General features: G+C 39.1%; 1 protein-coding gene across 3 annotated transcripts in view; it reads right to left on the reverse strand.

Annotated features, from left to right (window-relative positions):
- The window catches only part of GRID2 (glutamate ionotropic receptor delta type subunit 2), an 819,802-nt gene that overhangs the window by 93,015 nt on the left and 706,219 nt on the right, over positions 1-20,568 (reverse strand). For all 3 annotated transcript variants that reach the window (XM_040064665.2, XM_040064672.1, XM_040064673.1), the window contains exon 13: positions 9,628-9,766. In XM_040064665.2, the coding sequence (XP_039920599.1) occupies positions 9,628-9,766 (139 nt within the window). The remainder of the gene's footprint in view (positions 1-9,627; positions 9,767-20,568) is intronic.

The following is a 20,568-nucleotide window of genomic DNA, read 5'->3' on the forward strand; positions in this document are numbered from 1 at the left end:
GAGTCCAGATAAACACCTATGATTTCTGAAATATTAAATACAAAATGGCTGAGCTGTAAGCAAAAATGTGAAACCTCCTTACAGCCAGTGAGCGAAAGGAAAGCAGTAAATATTTTAAAAAGTGGCAGTCGGGAGAATTACAAAAGTAAGCTACTCAGGTCACGTGCTTAAGTTTAATAAACACACTGAAATAAGGATTAATACTATTTCAAAGGTCAGTCCCGAAGTCTAGACATAGCCACCAGGTAGGTTTCTCCAGGGAAAGCAAGTCAATCATGTATTACACTTGAAAATAACTGCAAAACCCCCAAGAATGTTAGAAAGAACTCCCTCTTACCAAACAACTTACAGATGGTGGAAGCATGAATGATCTTCAAAGGAGGAGTTTAGAAACATTTCCTAGCATCTCTGGGTAGCATTAGAAATATTCAGTCAGAGCGGATGCTCTTGAGGGATTTCAAGGGTAACAAGAACAGTTTTTGCAGAACTAAAAGGCTGAACAAGAAATGTGTCACCCTGTGGATGGGGACAGCAGTCACAGCTAAAGCTGAGGCGCTCAATGTCTACATATCTCACTCTTCCTCACCAAGGTCTCCCAGGCCCTTGTGACTACAGGCAGGGTTCAAGAAGGCAATGAACAACGAGCAGTAGGTGGTCAGGTAAATCCTAACCAGACAAGGCAGGGATTGATTGGGATCACTAGATCCACAGAAGTCAGAGTGTGCTCAAAAAGCTGGCCTATGTCCTTGCAAGGCCACCTGCTTCAATTTCTGCAAGGTGAAGGAGGCAAAGGGAGATCCCTTGCCACAGGACAAAACATCCAGACTATATGAAGAAAGTTAAGAAAGACGATTCATGGAATTACTGCTGGTTGTCTAACCTCATGGAGTGAGTCCTCTCAGCACATTTCTGAGCACATGAAGGAGAAGCACCCAACTGGCAACACCCAACATGGACTCACCAAAAATAAATCATGTCTTGGGGGCATCAGCCTGGCAGGGGCACGAGGCCAGCCAGGTCTCACCCCTAACAAGCCAGATCTTGGCTTCAAGCCCTGGGAGGCATTTGTTTAAGTCAGGGTGAGCTAGAAGTATCCTCCCAGGGGCCTTTGCAGTTATTATGTTAATGAATTCAACTTCTGTTCCCTTATTGGTTGCCTGTGTTCCTTATATGGTATTGTTTCCAGAATCATCCACCCCAAGTCTATGATTGCTTCTCCCTTGCTTCTTCTCTTTGGAGTTTGGCCTTAAACTGTGTGTGGCTTTTGGGCATCGTCCCTATTTTATTTTCTCATTAAAGTGAAATTTTCTTTTCCGGGTATTCCATCGTACTGGCTCCTTTCTCTGCACCGCATCTGCCCTGAAATCAGGGAACCCAAAAGACTTGTTGCAGCCACCCTCACTATGACAATGCCGGACCAGTTTGGTTGTCTTCTACACTAAAATTACTTCATTTGTGGACAGGACTAGAGATACTGACATAGTTTACCTCAACTTTAGCAAGGCAGCCTGCCTATCTGCCTCCCACAATATTCTTGTATCCAAAGGAGGTCATCAGGTACAGTTGTGTGGGAAAGCAGATGTGATAAATTCCCAATTGGATTGTCATGCTCATGGCATATCTCACCTGCAGGCTGCTAACAGGTACCCCAGAGGTCTAACCTGGGACATGTCTTTACCAATGACTTGGAGAAGGTAAGCAAGTGCCCTCCTGTCAAGTTTGCAATATGACATGGAAGGAGCAGCCACCTGCTCGAGGACAGGCTGAAGTTCAGATGGGTCTAGAAAGGCTGGAGAAATGGAGTGTGAAATTCAGCAAGGACAAATACAAAGCTCAGTACCTGGGGATGAATAAAACCCTGCAACAGCTCTGCAGAAAGGCACCCTGCTAGGCAGCAGTGGGCCTTGCTGAGAGCTTCTCCTTATTTTACCATTAGACAAAGTGTTGTGCAAAGTGCTGACTGTCTGTCTATCTGTCAAAAGCATCAGTGATGAAAGGCATGAGATAAATACAGCATACTGTGTTCATCCATTTTGTTACTTCTGCTACTGCCAGTACATTCCTGTAATCAACTGGCTGCGCCCAGCAGTGCAGTGAGCTGTCACAAGATGCAAACTGCAGTGTCCTGTAATTGTTATTTGTCTTACTAGAAAAGTGTACAAAAAGTATTTATCCAGTCTCCAATTTCTAGTGACAACACTTAGTAAAATTGCAATCATTACAAGACTCTGTATAGCCATATAATTTCTAATATAACAAGCCACAAAGCATTTTTTGGATATATTATTGCTAAGCGGGACACAATTGACAGGTGTAGCTCCTGCCACAAATCAGTTAAAAACAGCACAAAAGAAAAAGAGCTCCTGTGTATATCTTGTGGCTATAAAAGCAACTTGGTTATTTTCAGAAGGGCAAACCAGCCCAAGACATGAGCTATTAGTCTTGAAGTGTACTACAGTCAGGTATGGGAAGCAAACAGGCTGAGAAGCAAGTGTGCTATCACACACAAAGGTACCACCAGCAGGGAAATAACAAGGAGAAGAATTATGTCAATGCCTTTAGGAAGGCATGTTGTAGTTTCCATGCCTGGCATTAACCAGAGTCTGCAATGCCTCACTGTTAGATGTGCTATCCTAAAATGTAGGATGCCTCTCAGCTGCCCTACTTGCAGCTTTTCACAGTCGCAGGTGAGGTTCTATGCTGAGAAAATGATGACAAGAGGAAAAAAGCAAGACAAATGTAAGTGTAAACTCTATGGATGTGCTAAATGCTGCTGTTGGCAGTAAACCAAAGTTCTGGTTCACCTGACCATATGCTGTTGAGCAAGAAAGAAGTTTGGGAGCCTTGGAGGTGTGCATGTGTATATACTGCTGCACAGACAAGCTGCAAATGCAGCAAAGATCTATAACACGTCAGTGACTCCCTCCCCTCACACAAACATCTAAAACGGGATCATAATATATATGACCTCCTTAAGAAGCTGTTTGTTTAATAACCCACAACTCTGCAGAATATTGCTGAGACACTGAGCCTAGAAGCTACACCAATACAAAACACAGCAACACAGAGAGAAATTACAAACTTTGAGAGAACTACCAGAATTATTAAACCATTGAGGTTCCTTTACGAAAGAAAGAAGTCTTAAAATTGTTTTGCCTCCAGCCTGGTCTCTAGATTACACATTGGTTGGTGTACCTCTGTTCCTGGATTAAACAGCTCATTCTCTTTTCAGACAAATGCCTTTAGTGGACACATAATTCCTCAGCCTCACTCTTTTCCAGTCCCCCAGTTTCACCCCACAGCTGCCACACCAGATCTCAAAATAAGGAAAAAGCATTTGTCAAGCTAATTAATTCCTACAAGGGATCCTTTGATGCCCAAATCCTGATTCCATTATGCACACTTAGATGTAATTTTTCGATAGTTCTCAGATGAACTATCTGCAAAGCAAAGCACTCCTCAGCATGAGTAAGCAAATGATAATTTCACATTTTAAAACTTTTTTCTCTTTGAACTTCTAGTTTTGAAGCAATAAGGTAATGAATGATAAAAACTGTTAAAAAATATCAAAAAAGCAGATGTAGCTGAAAAACTTGTTAAAAAACAAGATCCCTTTAACTGAGTTTGTATACAGACAAATTCTACTCTAGGGAAGTGATCATGTAGTCAGGCCATTCAGATTATTTTTGTCTATCACTCAAGCAGCATTGTGCAGAAAAATATAATGTGTGGCCTCTATGGTACATTTTTTCCTCATTGCAATTACTGGGATAATACCAATATTATCCCAGTATCAATATTATCCTAAATTAGCTAGGCTAATAGAGCTATTCTGAGGAGGAATTGAGTCATTCGAGGAAGAGTTATTAACAGATAGCTGTATTTTTCAGCGTTTGTTGATTTTGTTTAATATTGTACACCTTTATCAGGCAGCAGTTGTCAGGTCACTTTCATTTTATGGCTTAGTACAAATCAGTTACTTTGCAATTTAAAAAATTATCTCTGCCTCCAGCTAGAAGAAAAACAGTAGGATTTGGATATGCTTCTTTCTGCAAAGCATACCCTTTTCTATAAATTCAAATCCTAGACTCAGAATTGGTAACATGTTCACATGTATCAGCCAAAAGTGTTAAAAAAGTACACAGAAACATGTTGAAAAGTAAAAAGTCAGCTTTGTAAAGAAGTAACTGAATTTCTTTTTAGGTGATAAAATATCAGTGAGGTCAGAGACTTGGGCATCAACATGTCTTTTAAACCTGGGTTATAGATCAATTCAGGCTAGCTGTGCTAGACTTGAGTACTGCATCGAACTGTCAGTAAGAACTAGTTACTAATTTTTCAGAAAAAAATAACCAGTGTCATGGCCTACACTGAATTCTTTATTTATGACTAATTCAGATAAAGCCTGTCGGTGCTTTTGTGGGATATTTTGTTAATTTGTCTGGTTGGCTGGGTTTTCTTTTTTTTTTTTTTTTTTTTTTCCCTGGGAGAGTAAAGATTAATTCACAAGAAGATTTAGGGTTAGGCAACAGGGCACGTTAAGGCAAGGGGTTTGACTGTTGTCAGGGTGAGCTGTGGCAGAAACCTGTAATATTTAAATAAAAACCTGCAGGCTGAACCATGTTAAAGAAAAGATTAATGGAATGCATCAGGCAATATCTAATTGCTGTGTTCTGTGCAACCCCCTTGCACAAATCCTGTAGTGAGTTGCACTAGCTGTACAAAGCCTAAATGACTTCTTAGCTTCAAGTCAATCATGGTTTAGCAAAGTGTTGTGAAAAGAATGGCTAAGAAAGAAAGACCTGTTTTCCCACTATGCCTCCATTTTTGGAGGCAGAGGTCTCGCCTATCAAACAAGATGCACTTGCTATAAGATGAACATAATGTGAACTGATTTTACAGAAGACAAAAGATGCGCACTTTCCCCACAACACGGGCAATCTAAACATTTTAGAAGTGGATTAAAGTTGAAACCACCTAACACCAGGCTTTCAAATGGCAAATCCTTTAACTTCTTCTCTGTTCACTCAAATCCCACAATCTGCCTGCAAAACGTCAGTGTCCATGAGAAGGTGGTGACACCCTCTTCTAATCCAGAAAACAGTGCAATGATTTGAATAAAATCAATCTCTGCCAATGGACTCTAATTTGGTCCTAAAGGAATCATAAAACACAATAATGTCAACACTGGCTCAGTGATGAAATTCAGAACATGAGAAACTCCTGGAAATAGCTCAGGACCTCCACATTTATTTGGCATTTACCAAGAAAAGCCACTCCTAATTACTATTAATTTATGTTCCATTTGAGAAAGCGATCTAAAGATTTAAAACGCATAGAAATTATGCTTTGCTGCCACAGTGTTTTGGCATTTGAAACGCTGACTGTCCTGATTTAAATGTCATCTGCAATGTGGGTCAAGTGTGAACAAAAGATGCATCCAGGAACTACTTTAGAACTTGAGCGCTTCTGTTCTTGATATTGCGTGTTGGCAGAAGGTGGAAAGCTGAGCTTCCAAAAGTATTAAGAGTAGCCATTTCCCTGGAAAAGCAGATTTAACACTCATTCTTTTTCTTCTAGTTTCTCTAAATTAATTTAAAAACTGCAAAAAATTTGATTCAAATGGAACATTTAAGCAGAGCACAAATGCCATCAAGCGAGGTTATACAGCGAAGATCTACTTTGAAACTCTATACAGAAAGGGAACACTTGTTCCTCTAAGGGTCCTCCTTAGTGGATGGACTAAAAAAATTTTGCATGCTTTGCTACTCAAAATAGAGCTCTAGATACCAAGAGGCACTGACTAGGAAGAATGGCCCAGCCTTCACACCAACTGAGCCGGGGAAGCTGCGAGAGCTCTGAAGACAAACTAGCTTCCTATCCAAAAGCTGAAATGCAGTAACTACCAAATGTTTAATGGAAATGAAATGTGCTGTGGCCTGCTTGAATCCTCCTATCTTTTGTAAAAGATATCACAAGAACCATACCTACAACAACACACTGTAATATCTGATGCTAGCTGGAAATCTGAAATGAAAAACTACTAACTACTTTTTTATATCTGTGCAAACCAACTGACTTCAATTTCTTTCCTTTTTTATGGCTTGTCTAAAGCTGACAAGCAGTACTAGCAGAATCTGGATTATTTTTTTAAATGCTTATACTCATTTCCATTCTGGCCTTGAAGGCTCCTTAAGGTACATTCTGAACAGCTATTAAAAAAAAAAAAAAAAAAGAAAAAGAAAAGGAAAAAAAAAAAAAAAAAGGAGCATCAGCTTTTTTTCTTTATTGCTTATTCATGTTTTCCACTTTGCAGTAATTCAGCATGATAAACAAACATCCTCTCTCTTATGTGCTGGCTTAAGTTCCAATTTTGGCAGTTTTGTAAACTAAAGTTTTATACTTATACCATAGTTAGGATAACTTCATTCCCTAATGGATACTAAACACATCTAATTACTCTATTTTTGAGATAGAAGTGCTGTTGAAAAATGTCTGTTCTTTCATTCCAGGAGCTTTCCAGCTGCAGCGTTTCCTACTGAATAAAACATTTTCAGTGACTCTGCCCATAAATAATACAGCACAAAGACCAATGTAGTCCCAACTGTACATAATAACCTCAAAATTCCACTGAGGCTTTTCTAGTGACATCATAATAAACTGCAAGAAAAAGCTGAAGATGTATTGAATTATAGTTTAGGCATATTTTATTCTTTTTTACACATCATAAGAAAATACAGACATTTGTCACAGTAACATTTTTCTGGACTTCTTCTACGAAACTAGAAGGGACATGATTTCAAAGCAGAATGCAAAAGCATATTTCATTCTTGTAAGGACAAACCGAATGAGTGAATATATCATTATAATTTATTTTGCATGTATAAACTCCCATGCTGTTTCTTCACAGTCCTTAGTCAAATTTAAATGTTTCAAAACCTAAAAAAATAAATCAACTTCCCTCAAAATATCAAGATCGATGTTTACAAACACTGACACAGGATATCATTTTAGTCCGATACAAAATTTGAAGGGATTATAATTGAGACTACAGAGTCAAATGGTTGCGTTGTGTCAAAATACCCTAACAGCACTGCATCATCTCAAAATCTGTTATTCAGAACACAAAAGAAAATGTAACTTGATTTAACTAATAATACAGCTGTATCAGGGGAGTAATTTTCTCATGACTTCAGTCTGTTTTACAAACCTCTGTCTTAGAGTATGGAGTAATAGATGAAAGTGGTGAGGTTCTTACCTCAGAAAGAAAGGATAACAACAATACAAAATTTCAAATTTGGAATGTAAGGACTGGTAAAGCCTGGGCAATTTGATCCATGGAACACCAGCTTCTTCCTCCACCTCCATTGCCCAAGAGTCAGGACATAACCATGCACTCAAAGTTAAGTACTGCTTCTGCTCTTGGGTCTATCTTGGGCTTCAATTGCAAATGAAACTTGTCTGCTACTGCAGATGTTTACCAGCCTATGTGAAAGCCTGGACTGGTTTTAGCACATAGAAAATCCTCACCTAGAGGGGAAGTATACCTTTGTGCGAGCACAGTGACTGCTGGCATGCCGTGACCTGTGAATTCACAGGAGGCCAAGGCTCCCCCTGCTCAGTCTGTGATAGTGGCTCACTGTCTCAAGGGGAATTTCAGAGAGGTTTTGAAAGCAGCTGAACTAGAGGAAGAAAAACCTTAGGTGATGATACACACAAGTCAGGGACTTAAATCAATGACTGGACTGGGGAAACAGAATTTTCACTAAGGTCAGTGTTGAGCCTGACTTGAAGGTCAAGTGTTAGAGTCGAAGGCATTCCTTTGGTTGCTCTGGAGGGTCAGGGACCTGGGCAGGGGGGGTCTGGGACCCCAGCCCAGAGCCCAGGGCTCAGAGAGACACTGGATTTGATTTCAGTCCATGGGAGAGGCTTCTTGCACTGCAGGAAGCATTGCAGGCCACAAGAGTGTAAAAATAGTAGTTTAGTATATCACAAGGTGAAAAAACAGTGGGTTTGGGATTCTTAGCATTGAAGTGAATGAGGCAAGACAGAGAATTTAAGGCATTGTCCCTTTCTTCTTCCTTCTTGTTCCCTCACTCCATTTCTGCAGTGACGTTAGCACAAAGTAGTTAGTGAAGATTAGGTCAGAGTAAAGATAACCTTTTTAGTAATAGTGATAGATATTAGTAATAAATAGTAAATAAAGAATATGTAGCAATTAGTATAAAAGATAAAGACAGCCCAGAGACAGGAAGAGTCACCAAATGTCCGAGCTGCGGCAAACATCTTTTGGACACTGAGAAAATTGTAAGCTAAGAACTAATAAACGAAGCATGTAACCTTGAAGACTCCGTCTTTTCCTGCGTTTGGCACAGAGCTTTGCAGAGGGCCAGAACTCTAAAACCACCTGAATGCTGGGGAATTTAAACTCCTGAAAAGGAGCCCCCGACAACTGGCGTCTCTAAGATGGGCAGAAACAACTGGCGTCTCTGAGATGAGACAGAAACAACTAGCACCCCAGATGGGACAGAAACAGTCAAGTTCTTACCTTTCTGAAGGAAGAAATACAGTGAAAATGTGCCTCTCTTTAAAGTCACTCTGTGATTTTTGCGAAGAAGGACACTTAGGAGAGGGTAATTTTATCACTCTCACATACTTTCACAGACTTATAGGCTCAAGATTAATCTGCTATAAAAAACAAGCCCCTCTGCCCCTCTCACTGCTTGGCTAGCTAATGGTTCTCTGCATTTTCTAGTCTCTGCTTTGACCCAGGGTGATCATTTGAAGGTGAAGGATGTCACTGGAGCAGTGGGATTGAGGATAACTCAGCATGCAGCTAGCTGGAGGAGAGGATACTGGAGGACAAAAGGGCAGAGAGAGAGGGTACAAGATCTAGAAAGGTTCCTGTGGTATGGAAGGATGACATGATCTTCAGAAAAAGATTGGAAGGTGTGGCAGAAGGAGTTCACCATAAAAGAGACAGGAGAAGAGAAGACCGGGCTATTCATTATTGGGAAGCATGAAGCAATGGAATGAGTAGATGGGAAAAAGAGAATGACATGATCTGCTTATAGAGCAAGAGAGCTCCGAGGAGCAGAGGGAGCAAAGATGACTACGAGTGAGTTTGTTGCTGTTTGTTGCTCTTAACAGATCTCTGCCTTGGCAAGAACAGGTGAAGTCAGCTTTGAGCTCCCCGTACACTGAAGAAACATTGGGCTCTTCCTGACCAAAGTGTCAGAAAGCAAGTACTGTGGAATACATCTGAATGTAAAGCAGAGCTGGAGAACACAGCAGCAATTTATACTTTCCTATTTCAAACCCTGATAATGTATGGTCATCTCAAACTCAATTGCTTCTTTCAAAATATGTATGTGTGCAAACATACATATGTATGTCTGCCACAGGGAAAAGCATCTGCTAGAGGACAACGATTCCAATCCTAAAAACAAAGTGTCTCCAGGGAGACCGACAGTCCATGGTATATTGTTGTTTTTCTAACTTTCCAACTACTCCACAGGAGGATAAAAATTTATTCCTGTTCTCACATTTAAGTAGAACATTTAAACCCCTCTACATGTATATTTATGTTCACCCTCCTTTCCCTTGAATCATCCTTTATCAACTTACTGGATGGAGTTCTCAATGCGTGTGATGGTGAGGAAAGCTGCTAGGTTGGCCGTGTAGGAGGAGATGACAATCAAAGCAAAAAGCCACCAGGCTCCCATCATCAGTCGGGTTGCCAGGGTTGTGTATGGAACCTCTCCTCCTGTGGGGAAGAAGGAAAAGCAAGTTTTCATTCGGCAGAGGAACGCTCGTGTATCGCTCAGGATAAGTAGACCCCAAGGTTAACAGCGTAAAGCAGTTCATTAAAACCTGGTGCTTCAGTGAACTGAGCAGGATTTGGAGCTGCACTTTCTATGCAACAAAAAAGCTCTGAAGGAAGCCCACACTGTCAGCTGTCATTCCTGTGTTTAATCTCTTTTGCTATTGTGCCTTTAATTGCAGTTCATCTGCCAGTCCTGTCCAGTAATGGAAATAGACTTCTAGATCTCAGAACAAAAGCAGACAAAGTAAATTCTTACAATGTTTTTTTTTTCCTTAGAGATCTTATCTACAAACCTTAATTAAGTTTTTCTTTCATTCTGGGGAACATAAAGTCAAAAAATCCCATCAAAACACAATTACTTTTCACAGTTCTGTAGGGCAGGCAGATGCTCGTGACAACCATATGTACGTGTACAATTTGCTGCAAGTGAACTTGGACATGAAGGGGGAAAAAAAAAATCACACGCATTGAAGAAGAAAGCAAACATTGTTTTGTAATCCTATAGCTGCTCTCCTTTAAAATCCAGCTGCCATTTACAGAATATGAGCAGCAATTAAGCCTCCCAGGATGAGCTGCAAACTATTGATTGTGTGACAAGAGCCCAGTAATGCAAGCCATGAAAAGCATCACTTTTTATCCAAATAGCTGCCCCAAAACACATTAGTTTGGAGTATTTGCAAGAACTCTTTCTGTTTAAAAAATACATGAATCTCAGATTTTCAGATGAAGGAAACTGTTAGTTTTTTTAAATCCCCCTTTTGTCTCCAGTATGTTTTGTCACAGCTACAAGTAACTAAGAGGAGATAGGTGAATGCAGCAAACACCCACAGTCAACTGCTCAAGATGTTCACCCTTTTCCTTTCCCTCTACACTCAGCAATTTGAGAAGCTGGTAGTATTTTTGAGGTAGCTTTCTCCTATGCAAAATCTTATGATGGTACAATGCCTGGGATTTGCAAAAGCAATTTGTTACCTACCAATTCAATCATCTGTAGGTAGTTTGTTTTGTACTTATGTAAGAACTCGTTAATGTTTCCACAGTAAGGAGGTTTAAGGGAATACAAATTACAATTATTCCCATTCCAAGAACAAGCAATTTTCACTTATGTACAGAAACTGGATGTTTAATCAATGTTGTTTATTGAAGGTCCTCTTAATGCTTTATTCAGAATTTTTCTTACCTATACAAAACACTAGGAAATCTGCATTGCTGTACAAATTTGAAAACTTTTCTTCTGCATCAGTGATGTGGAATTGTACTATATGTGAAATAATAATCGACTCAATTAATTTATACTTTTGGCATATAAACACTGAAATCCTTTGAATTTGAGAATTCCAGAACTGACAGACAAAACCTGCTTGACCTACACAGCTAGAAACAAGTTTTCCCTTCTTTCCAAGATGCCATGTAGTTGTCTGAAATAAGAAACTACTGATCAGATTGGGAGATATTATTTCAGTATAAAGATTATCCAAGATGAACATTAACTTCAACATCTGATGATTTGGGTTTCTCTGCTGCATAATTTTTAAATTACTTTTAATAGAGTATTTCTACTTTACAATGGTTTTTGCAATGTCTCTGAAATACTTAATTTAAAAATTACTTTTTAATAAAATGAAAAGAGAATTAAATTAGTTTATCACAAAAGGCTGTTTGTCTTTTTAACTTTCAGGTGCCAATCCCTGCAGACAATCTCCACAGTTAATTGAAATGGCTAGTGTGATTGAGAAGAAGCCAATGATATTTTGGATATCCTTTTCATTTTTCACCTTAATGAGTAAAACTCAAACTCTCACATTTTTGAATTGAAATTAAATGTCAGAAGAGAGAGGACCATTGAGACTCACGTGCCTGCCTTCTGGTTCAAGTGAGGATGCTGTGCTTCAAGTCAACATGAAAGTCACTGTAGATCCCTCAGCCACAGCATTCCCTACTCTCCATACAGCTCTCCCATACCTCGGGGTAAGGTTGTCCCCACTATTCACTATTACTTCTTCCTTTTCCCTCTCATGTTAGAAATAGACTTTAAAACCCATGAATGATGGTCAGCCCAAGTGCTTTTATTTCATCCAGGTGTTTCTGAAGCTTTGCTCCCAATTCACAGTTGTACCTTGTATACCAGCACTCAATAAATGAAACTTGAGGACAAATCTTGTATTGAAGTACACATACAATAAACACAAATCAAAATAATTCCTCACTCCTCTATCAGTTCTTGCACTGAGGCTTCTTAAACTACCATTTCTAAAGCAGGGCTGACACCACAACTGCATAGATACATGACTTTTTTTTAAACAGTGCAGGTAGTGTACTCCACCTTTGACAGTAAAAGAAGAAAAGAAACAAAACCCAAAGGAGATCTTTTATTGCCATGGTATCATTTTGTTAGCCTCTATTAGGAGACTTAATGTGATACAGTCTTGCTCCACTGTATTCTTTGCTAAAAACACTCCCTGCACCATGACAGTTCACCTTAAGAAACCTCTTTGTTCTCCCCAATTTTGTTTCTGGGATAAAACTTTCTGAAGTTTTCTTTTGGTCCTAATCCACATTTTCTTAGTGCAGAAGAGCGCCAAGTTACTCAGGAGAGCAACGATCACAGCTTCTCCATTATTAACATTACCACAACAGAGAGCTACAGACCTAAAGGATACTATTCTTAACTCTAAATTAGTGTGCAGGAGGGACAGACATGCAAACCTCCCTGAGCTCTGCTTTCCAAGGTCTAGGATGAGTTTCAGGTGCGTTGACATCTTTATGGATCACGCCATGCTCTAGTTACTAGAGGTTACACACCGCAAAGTAGGAGGGAGCCAAGAAGATGGAAAAAAATCTTTGCCTGCTGCTGTCTTTCCTATCATTCCAGCAAATCTTAGTAACCCCTAATGGCAAAGGAGGCTACCTGTGCCATGCAGACCCAGGCTGATGACCAGAGAAAAATCGGACACCTCATTCCTATAGCCAAATCCATCAGCTGAGGTCAGCACACTGGTCGTGGTTACAGTGAAAACACTGCTGTTGGGCCAGGATGAGCAGTGCTTCAAAGTACTGAGCCCCACTCATGATTCAAATGGAAATCACAGGAGACAGCAGTCCTGGAGTTGCTTTGTCACCATAAGAGACAGATCTCAAAGGAATAGAGAGGCTATGTGATCATCTATTGTGGCCTTTCCAATACACCCGCAGTAGGGTATAATGCAGCACAGAATTCCACTACCTGTGTATCACCTATCTTGTGGCTACAGCTCCCAGCGTAATTCATCTGACGTGTGATGGGCGCTAAAATCCCTTAGAAAAATCTAATCTGCCTTTAAAATTTTCAGATTGCATGTGCAGGAAGGGAATGATATTTTCCAAAGTAAACTCAACTAGAAAAATCAATCTTATTGGGAGTTTTCTGAAAAAGCTGAATTACTGTAGAAGCCACAGTGAAAGAAATTACTTTTAGTCCTCCCACTCTCATCAAATGCAACTCTCCTTCATCAATCCTAGATCATTTTAATGCTGGCCTACTTCAGATGACAGGCTTAGACTGCAACTTATCTTATAAATTTCTCTTTATTCCCATTTCTTTCCAAGTGCTTCAAGCTAAATAGAAGGCAGCAGAAATAATGCATTGTCTTGATAATGCAAACAATATAATGCATAATTATGACAGACTTAAATATAAGGATAAACCCATCTTAGAAGATGAAATGTGAAACTATGCTATTACCATACACATTTTTACTTTAAAAATTATTTTCGCTCTCTAGTATTCAGTTTAAAGGTTTCTTCACGTAAAAAAAAAAATCACAAGAGAAGTATAGGCAAGAAGGAGGAATGAAAACACAGGACAAATGGGCAAAATAGGGAAATTCAGGATCACAGCCTGGTAAGATCTTGGCATTTTATAATTCTGGACTAAATTTGAAGAGTTCAAAATGCATAGGCTGTTTTTCCAAATATCTTGTTCTCAGGGATTTTTCAGTTGTTTGCCTGAAGAAAAACTGCAGTGAGCTGAGTTTCTGTGTAAGGAGTTTTCCAAATAATTTAAAGAACCATGAGAAATATGTTAATGGTGACTGTTTTGTTGAGGAACTGGAATGCTATCAAAATTAAAAGCAAAAATCTCCACTGTGCTTGGAAAGGGAAGGTGAAGGGAGTAATGATAGGGTGGGTTATCTCCGGACAGATTTTGATTCTGCTTTTTCTTACAAAAATGCTGTCCACATTCAGTGAATTATTGGCCTTTGGTAAAAAAGCACAAAGGACTTGGGAGTTGGCTGCAGTTTAGCCTTTAGCCTCCTAGAACAGTCACATCAATTAAGCTGTGCACCTGCAATTTCCATAAATAAAGAAGTGCAGTTGCCTGTTGCAAACAGTTTAGACGAACTTACATCTTCTGTTTTCTTTGTGAAAGGGACATTAGAGAGTGCATGTAAGGGAAGTAGTTTGCATTAACAAAGAGGAAAAGGCATTTCATATTTCCGCTTTTTTTGCCACAAGAAACAAAACCTAAAGCTTGACTGAGCTCTGTGATCTTTGCAAAACTCTGCAAAGCAGAGCTCTTCAAAGGCAGAACCCTTCAGGACATAAGCTATTGCTATTGTTCTGTTAAAAACTTTCTTGATAATATAAAATCTCTCCCACTTTCAATTCGAAATGTTCAATTCAGTGTAGGACAAAAAAATATTTTACAGTCAATGAAGCCTATACCTATTTCTACCAGCTGTGAAGTAAATGCAGCTTGGAAGTTGTCGGGAAATCTCTCATCATGAATTTTTCTTCCCTTATTTTCATTTTTTTTATCTATCCTCCTCCATTCTTCCTTGAACTTCGCATGTATTCGTCCATAACATTTAAACTGGCATGCCATAACCTGAGCTTGTAATATTCCATTTTGTGCTGAAGTTAACATCCATTGACCACAGCAGGCACGACGAATTATTCTACAGGAGAATTCAACTCCTTGAATTGATAATGCCTTCCAAATAAGCTCGTAAATCAGGGGCTGAATTCCCTATCCCTGCACATATTGGCAGATTGCAGGGGTTTGGGAGTGGAGAAGGAACTGATCATGAGACAGGGCTGGCAGCCAGATCTTACAAGGTGTGGAGAAGTTTGAGAGCTGGCTGTGGTTTTTACTCACCACACCACCTGTTCCTCCTGTAGCACTTGGTTTGTATTAAAATGTAGTGATTAAGGAAAAAAAATGCATAAGAAAAGAGACATTCAGGTATCTTGTTTTACACATGAAACATTTGTTCAGGTCTTTACTTCCTGAAGAGACAGCACTGCATCTATGTATTATTACTATACTGTGAAAATAATCTAAAAATATTAGGAACTGTTCTTTAAGTTCATTGGAAGTAGTAGGACTGGAAGGGACCCTTTTTTTTTTTTTTAATTTACCAAAGTGATTATAAAAGTTTCCATCAAATCACAAAGATAAAGTTTTCTTTTCTAAATAAAATAGTAAAAGTCATAGTGAAAACTTTTTTAATGGTTATATCTTTTGAAGTTTTAAATAGTCTATTTATATTTGTTATATCTTTCATTTTGTTACGTCCAGATGTTAAGATGGAAGAAAAACTTGAATTGAAGGTTCAGTTCGGTCTTCAGGTTTACAATAATTTTTTTTGTCATCTTTCTAAAACCTGCCCAATGTTTTAAGATTCAAGTCAGCAAACAGAAATCTTGGAAGCTACACAGCAAACTCTCATAAATGCTTGGGTGAAATTTGTTTGAATTTGCTGATTTGAAACTGTGTTATGGTAGTACCTACCATTTAACCTCCACTACACAGAAATTATTTAATTTATTTTTTCACAAGCACAGAAGTATTTATTGCCTTTCTAGCATAACAATTTTGAACAGTATCACGTTTTACCTAATGCACCTATATCATCAAGGTTTCTCTATCTCCTAATGAAGTTTTCAGTGCCCTCCCTCCTGCTCTTCTCAGCTCTGCCTCACCTCTGTGTACATTTTCTCCCATGTCATTTTTTCTCTGAAGTTTGTAGCATCCAACACTTTGGCGCCATCAGTGTTCCTTTTCTTTTCAATATGCTCTACATGTGCATTCCAGATACTTCAGCACAGGCAGCTGGAGGCTTGAAACACACCCCACTCAGCCCGACTGCCCCTCTTACACCTCACACTTTCCCTTACGCATCACAGAGATGCTCTACAGGAGCCAACCACCCACCAGTGCGATTCGATGGCCTGCAGCAGACACTGTCTCCCATCTCATTTTGTTCTCCAGCCATTAGCACACAGTCATAGCAAAAAAACAAGATCAGTTCTCTGCAAGTTCTCAGCCTCTGAAACACCTAATGCCATTCTGACATAGTGACACTTTTTTATCCCGTTTGTCCACCTTGTCCATCCGACTTTCAGTATTTCCAAGTGTTTCTATACTAGATTTCAGAAACACCATAAAGATCAATTCTGTATTTCTAACTGTTCTTGTTTATTATTCAGATTTCTCCTGCTGGTCTATAGGCAATTAAATGTGTTCACTTTTGGTGCTCTGATTAATTTTTTTGCCCCTTAATGTCTTATTTCTGAACTAAACAATCACTTACTCTTGCCATTTGCTGTTGTTAGTGTAATGATCCCCTGACTAATCTCATTACATTTTCTCCCTGGAAGATTGTTTTCTTTCAGCTGGGTGGGAAGCACTGCCCTCATTGCATTCCCAGAAGGGAAGTAATGATGCACAAAAAAAAAAAAAAAAAAAAAAAAAAAAAAAAAAAAAAAAAAAAAAAGCAAGAAAGCTCTCCTCATTTATTTCTCCCCTTTATGTGACAGGGAGAAAATCCGAAACTATCATTCCTCTCCTTCGGGCTTATTTCAAATCACTCCTAGTCATCTGAAATCTGTGAAGGACTTTGATAAGCTGCATCTTATACATGCTAAGATCCTTTCCAGCAGCTCTGGAAGCCAGCTAACCTGAGGGTTATGCACAACCTTCAGCAGGCAGATGTAGGCTTCCCCCAGCCTCCTACCAAGGAGGCCAGGCATGAGCCAGTTCCAGCCTGAGAGAGAGATTACCATGCTGCCTTGTCACCCTCTGTTACTGCTGGCCAGCAGTCACCTCCAAGCTACATTTTGTATCTTGAAAACTCCCTCTGAAAATCCTCCATTTGCTACTGCTGTGTATCTGTTTGGATGTGCCTTTGGCACTTGACTCACATACTAAGGCTCATTGCTCAGCTCTGTTTTCTCATTAACAGGAAAAGATTATCCATGCTGAGATTTCAAATGCTGGGACTAATCAAGGACCATTGGCAGTTCCACAAGAATCTCCATCAAGTTACAGCCCAGAGAATCCACCTCATAAATCTGGTCAGGGGGCCTTGACATATGACCTGATGGACAAATAGAAATAGCCAAAAGATTTGTGAAATGCTTGTTCTCAAACTATTTTGCTTAAAATACAGGTTCTTCAGTCATGTTCCTTGAGAATATCCTCTCTGAAGCTAGAAAATCCTCTAGCATCAGAGAAAGGGTCAGTGCTGCCCAGTGCAAAGCATTTCAGCCTACTACAGCATCTCTCACCACCGGATTAGTAACCTACTGTGTTTGTAAGTTTAAGTGTCTTCTGTGTCTATTACCGAATTATTTTTCTATCAGTCTTCAAATACCAGCCTGCCTAACTTGCTGTGTCTACTGTAACAGCTTCATTCTAGTGATCATTTGGCCACCAGGCTCCCATGGAAGATTCTGCCAGGGTACAGCAGGAACTGTCAGACATCCTGGAGTAACATTTTGTTTGAAAATTAATCTGTTTGCAGCAGTCTCTCAGATGCACCATTTCACTAAATGCTCCCCTTTTTTCCCTGGGTCTAATTTATACACAACAGTAGTTAGAGGCACCAGGAAGATGAAAAATAATTTGTGACAATAGCACTCCTAAGGGCAAACCAAGGAGGGCATCCAGAGACAAGATACCTTTAGGTAAGGGGGAGTTGTATCTCTAAAGGTCAGCTTTAACTTTGTCTTAACCCTCAGGTACTGAACACACTCCTTTCATAACCTTCACCATTTCCACTAAGCCGTGACTAGACAGTGCAGAGATTCAGCCTCAGAATAATCCAGATAGAACTGTGCTCTGCTGCTACTTTTAAAAGCTGCTGTATATTTAAAGTTGGGAAAACTTTTCCATCAACCAAACTCTATTCCCCCTAAAAAAATCATTTGGTTTGCAGAGAAGAAAGCAGAGAATGAAAACAGATAAAATTTGTTTTATAGGAGAAGCAATAGCAAGTCAAACCCAAAATCTAATGGACTTTCTAAAAGGCTATTTTAAACAGAAATTCAGGCCTCTACCAAAAAGGAGAGCAGAACAATGACAAAAAATTTAACTTACTTTTTCTATTCAGAAATTTTTAGATAAACCCCAAACATTTAAATATATTCTGAAAGTATAAAAAAAAGAGTCTAATAACTACATTCCAGTAGAATAGTATCTAATGTGATAATAAAAAGTCTAAACTCTTTTCAGCCGAGCTGAGATTCCAATTTTCTGCATCACTAGCAATGATAATGTTACACAAACAGTGTTCAATCATTAAATTAATTCCCATTAAATCAATGTCCTTAAAGGCCAAACAGTACTTTAATAATTACCTGATTAAAGTGATGTTAGCATAACATATTAGTTATAATATATTTATAATTCCCTTCACAACAATAAATCGTTTCTTTCCACCCATCTTGCTGGAATGGTGGCAACAATGCAAGAGTTGGGAAGAGAAATGTGTTGTATCACCATTCAGCAAATGGCTGGGGCCTAGCTTCTCCTGGTGCCTGTGATGCTTTAATTATACACATTAATCAGATTTTCTTTCCTATTATGTAGTATTTACAGGATGAATCTTCAAGACCTATAGGAATCAATTCCTGGCTTTGAGGTCTAGACCCTCAAGCTTAATGACTTATTTCAGATATTAACAATTTTGCACTGGTCACATTCCGTCTTTCTGTGGAACTAGCAAAATAGATTTTCAATTAAAATCAAAGTTCACAAGAGATAAAAGAAAATGTTACAAACATTAGTGTGCACTAATATAGTGCCAATACATTGTCGTGACTTGTGCAACACAATCAGAGAGAGAGGGCACGAGGAGCCTTTACAGTGCTTCTAAAAGTTCTGGAAAATGTATCACAAAGTATATTTTGCTTTTCTCTTCTGCTGCCATTGCAAGAGGAGCAATGACTGCAGCTAAAATGAAAATGGATGCATCTACTAGTATTTGCTGAAGCTACTGGGAGCCCTTAGATGAATAATTACTAGTCTTGTACTACACATCTTGATATTTGAAAATGCATCTTTTGATATCTGTAACTGCGACCACAGTGGAACTGAGGTTTGCTGTCCACCTCTCATGAATCCACTGGCCAAAATATACTATATTAATGCTGCTGAAATGCATTGGTTTACTAGAAGACTTGGCGTAGTTTCAAATTTAATTTTGGGGTTACCAAATATAGGACCATTCAATTACATAATCATACATAACTGCAATAGGCCTAGCAATTTTACCAAAAATCTTTTGTTAAAACAACAACAACAAAACAAAAACAAACAAACAAAACTCCCAAACAAACAAAAACAAAAAAAACCCAAAAACCCCACAAACAAACAAAAAACCCCAAAACCACTGATCATATAATTCTTTGCTGCCACTTTCAAAACATAGGACAACAATTTTACCAATTATTAAAATACACACACACGAAGACAAACACAGATTAGAGCTCAATGTGCATTTTTAACAAACACTGGGAGCCTCTGGGGATGCTCTTCAGGAGCACTCTGATGTGATGTGTGCTTTTAAGATGGCACTTGATTGCATGCCCGTGTAAAGGCGCGATTTGCAGCCACTGGGAATGCATCAAAGTGATGTATGCTCACTATTATTTTAGAGGATATTGGCACTGGATCTTAACAAATGACCTTGCACACTGGCAGCATTTAGATCATATTTCAAGAGATGCTGAGACCAAATCTCTCAGCCTCAAGCAATCAGCCACAATTATCATCTCTGGTACATATTCACAAGTGGCTAAGGAGAGAATGTGTGTGTGACTGTCACATACAGTTTGTTCAGTGTGGGCTTTCTGTACACTGCTGACAGCGTTCTACGCAGCACCTTCAGGGACAGCAGAAAGAACTGTGCACAACGGACTGAAAACAGACCATCTGTACGTAAAATTAACGTGAAGCTAAACAATGTCATTAATGAGGTATTGAAGTGTGGCTTTAGCTAAGAGCCTGTCAGAGAGGACTTTACGAATATGAGGGAGAGAGTCCCCTTTGGCTGAAACTGGGCAACTGTGAACCAAGCAAAATACAAAACAATGCAGTGTGACCATAAGGACAAACGCTCATTCCAGTAAAGCCCCCACATCTTTTAACAAGTAGTTTTCCCCATAATCTTTTTACCTTTACATGATTCTGTGACTCAAGATTTTAGGGGGTGAAGGGAATTTAAAAAAAACGATTTCATACTAAAAAAATATGGTTTTACTTGAATTTTAAAAGAATTATGAACTGTTTCATAAATCTGTTCTTCCAAGTTTTCCAAGCATCCATCAGTATAGAGTGAGCCCTGACTGCTTCAGAGGCAAGTGAATCACAGGCATCTTGGATACCTCATTTCAGTTTTCATGTCACTAATTTGAGTTATCCTCTAAGTTTCAGAATGCTTCTCTGCAATGAACTCCTAACCTTATAGAATTCAATC

This window comes from Hirundo rustica, chromosome 5 (assembly GCF_015227805.2).
Source record: "Hirundo rustica isolate bHirRus1 chromosome 5, bHirRus1.pri.v3, whole genome shotgun sequence".
Classification (NCBI taxonomy): Eukaryota; Metazoa; Chordata; class Aves; order Passeriformes; family Hirundinidae; genus Hirundo; species Hirundo rustica.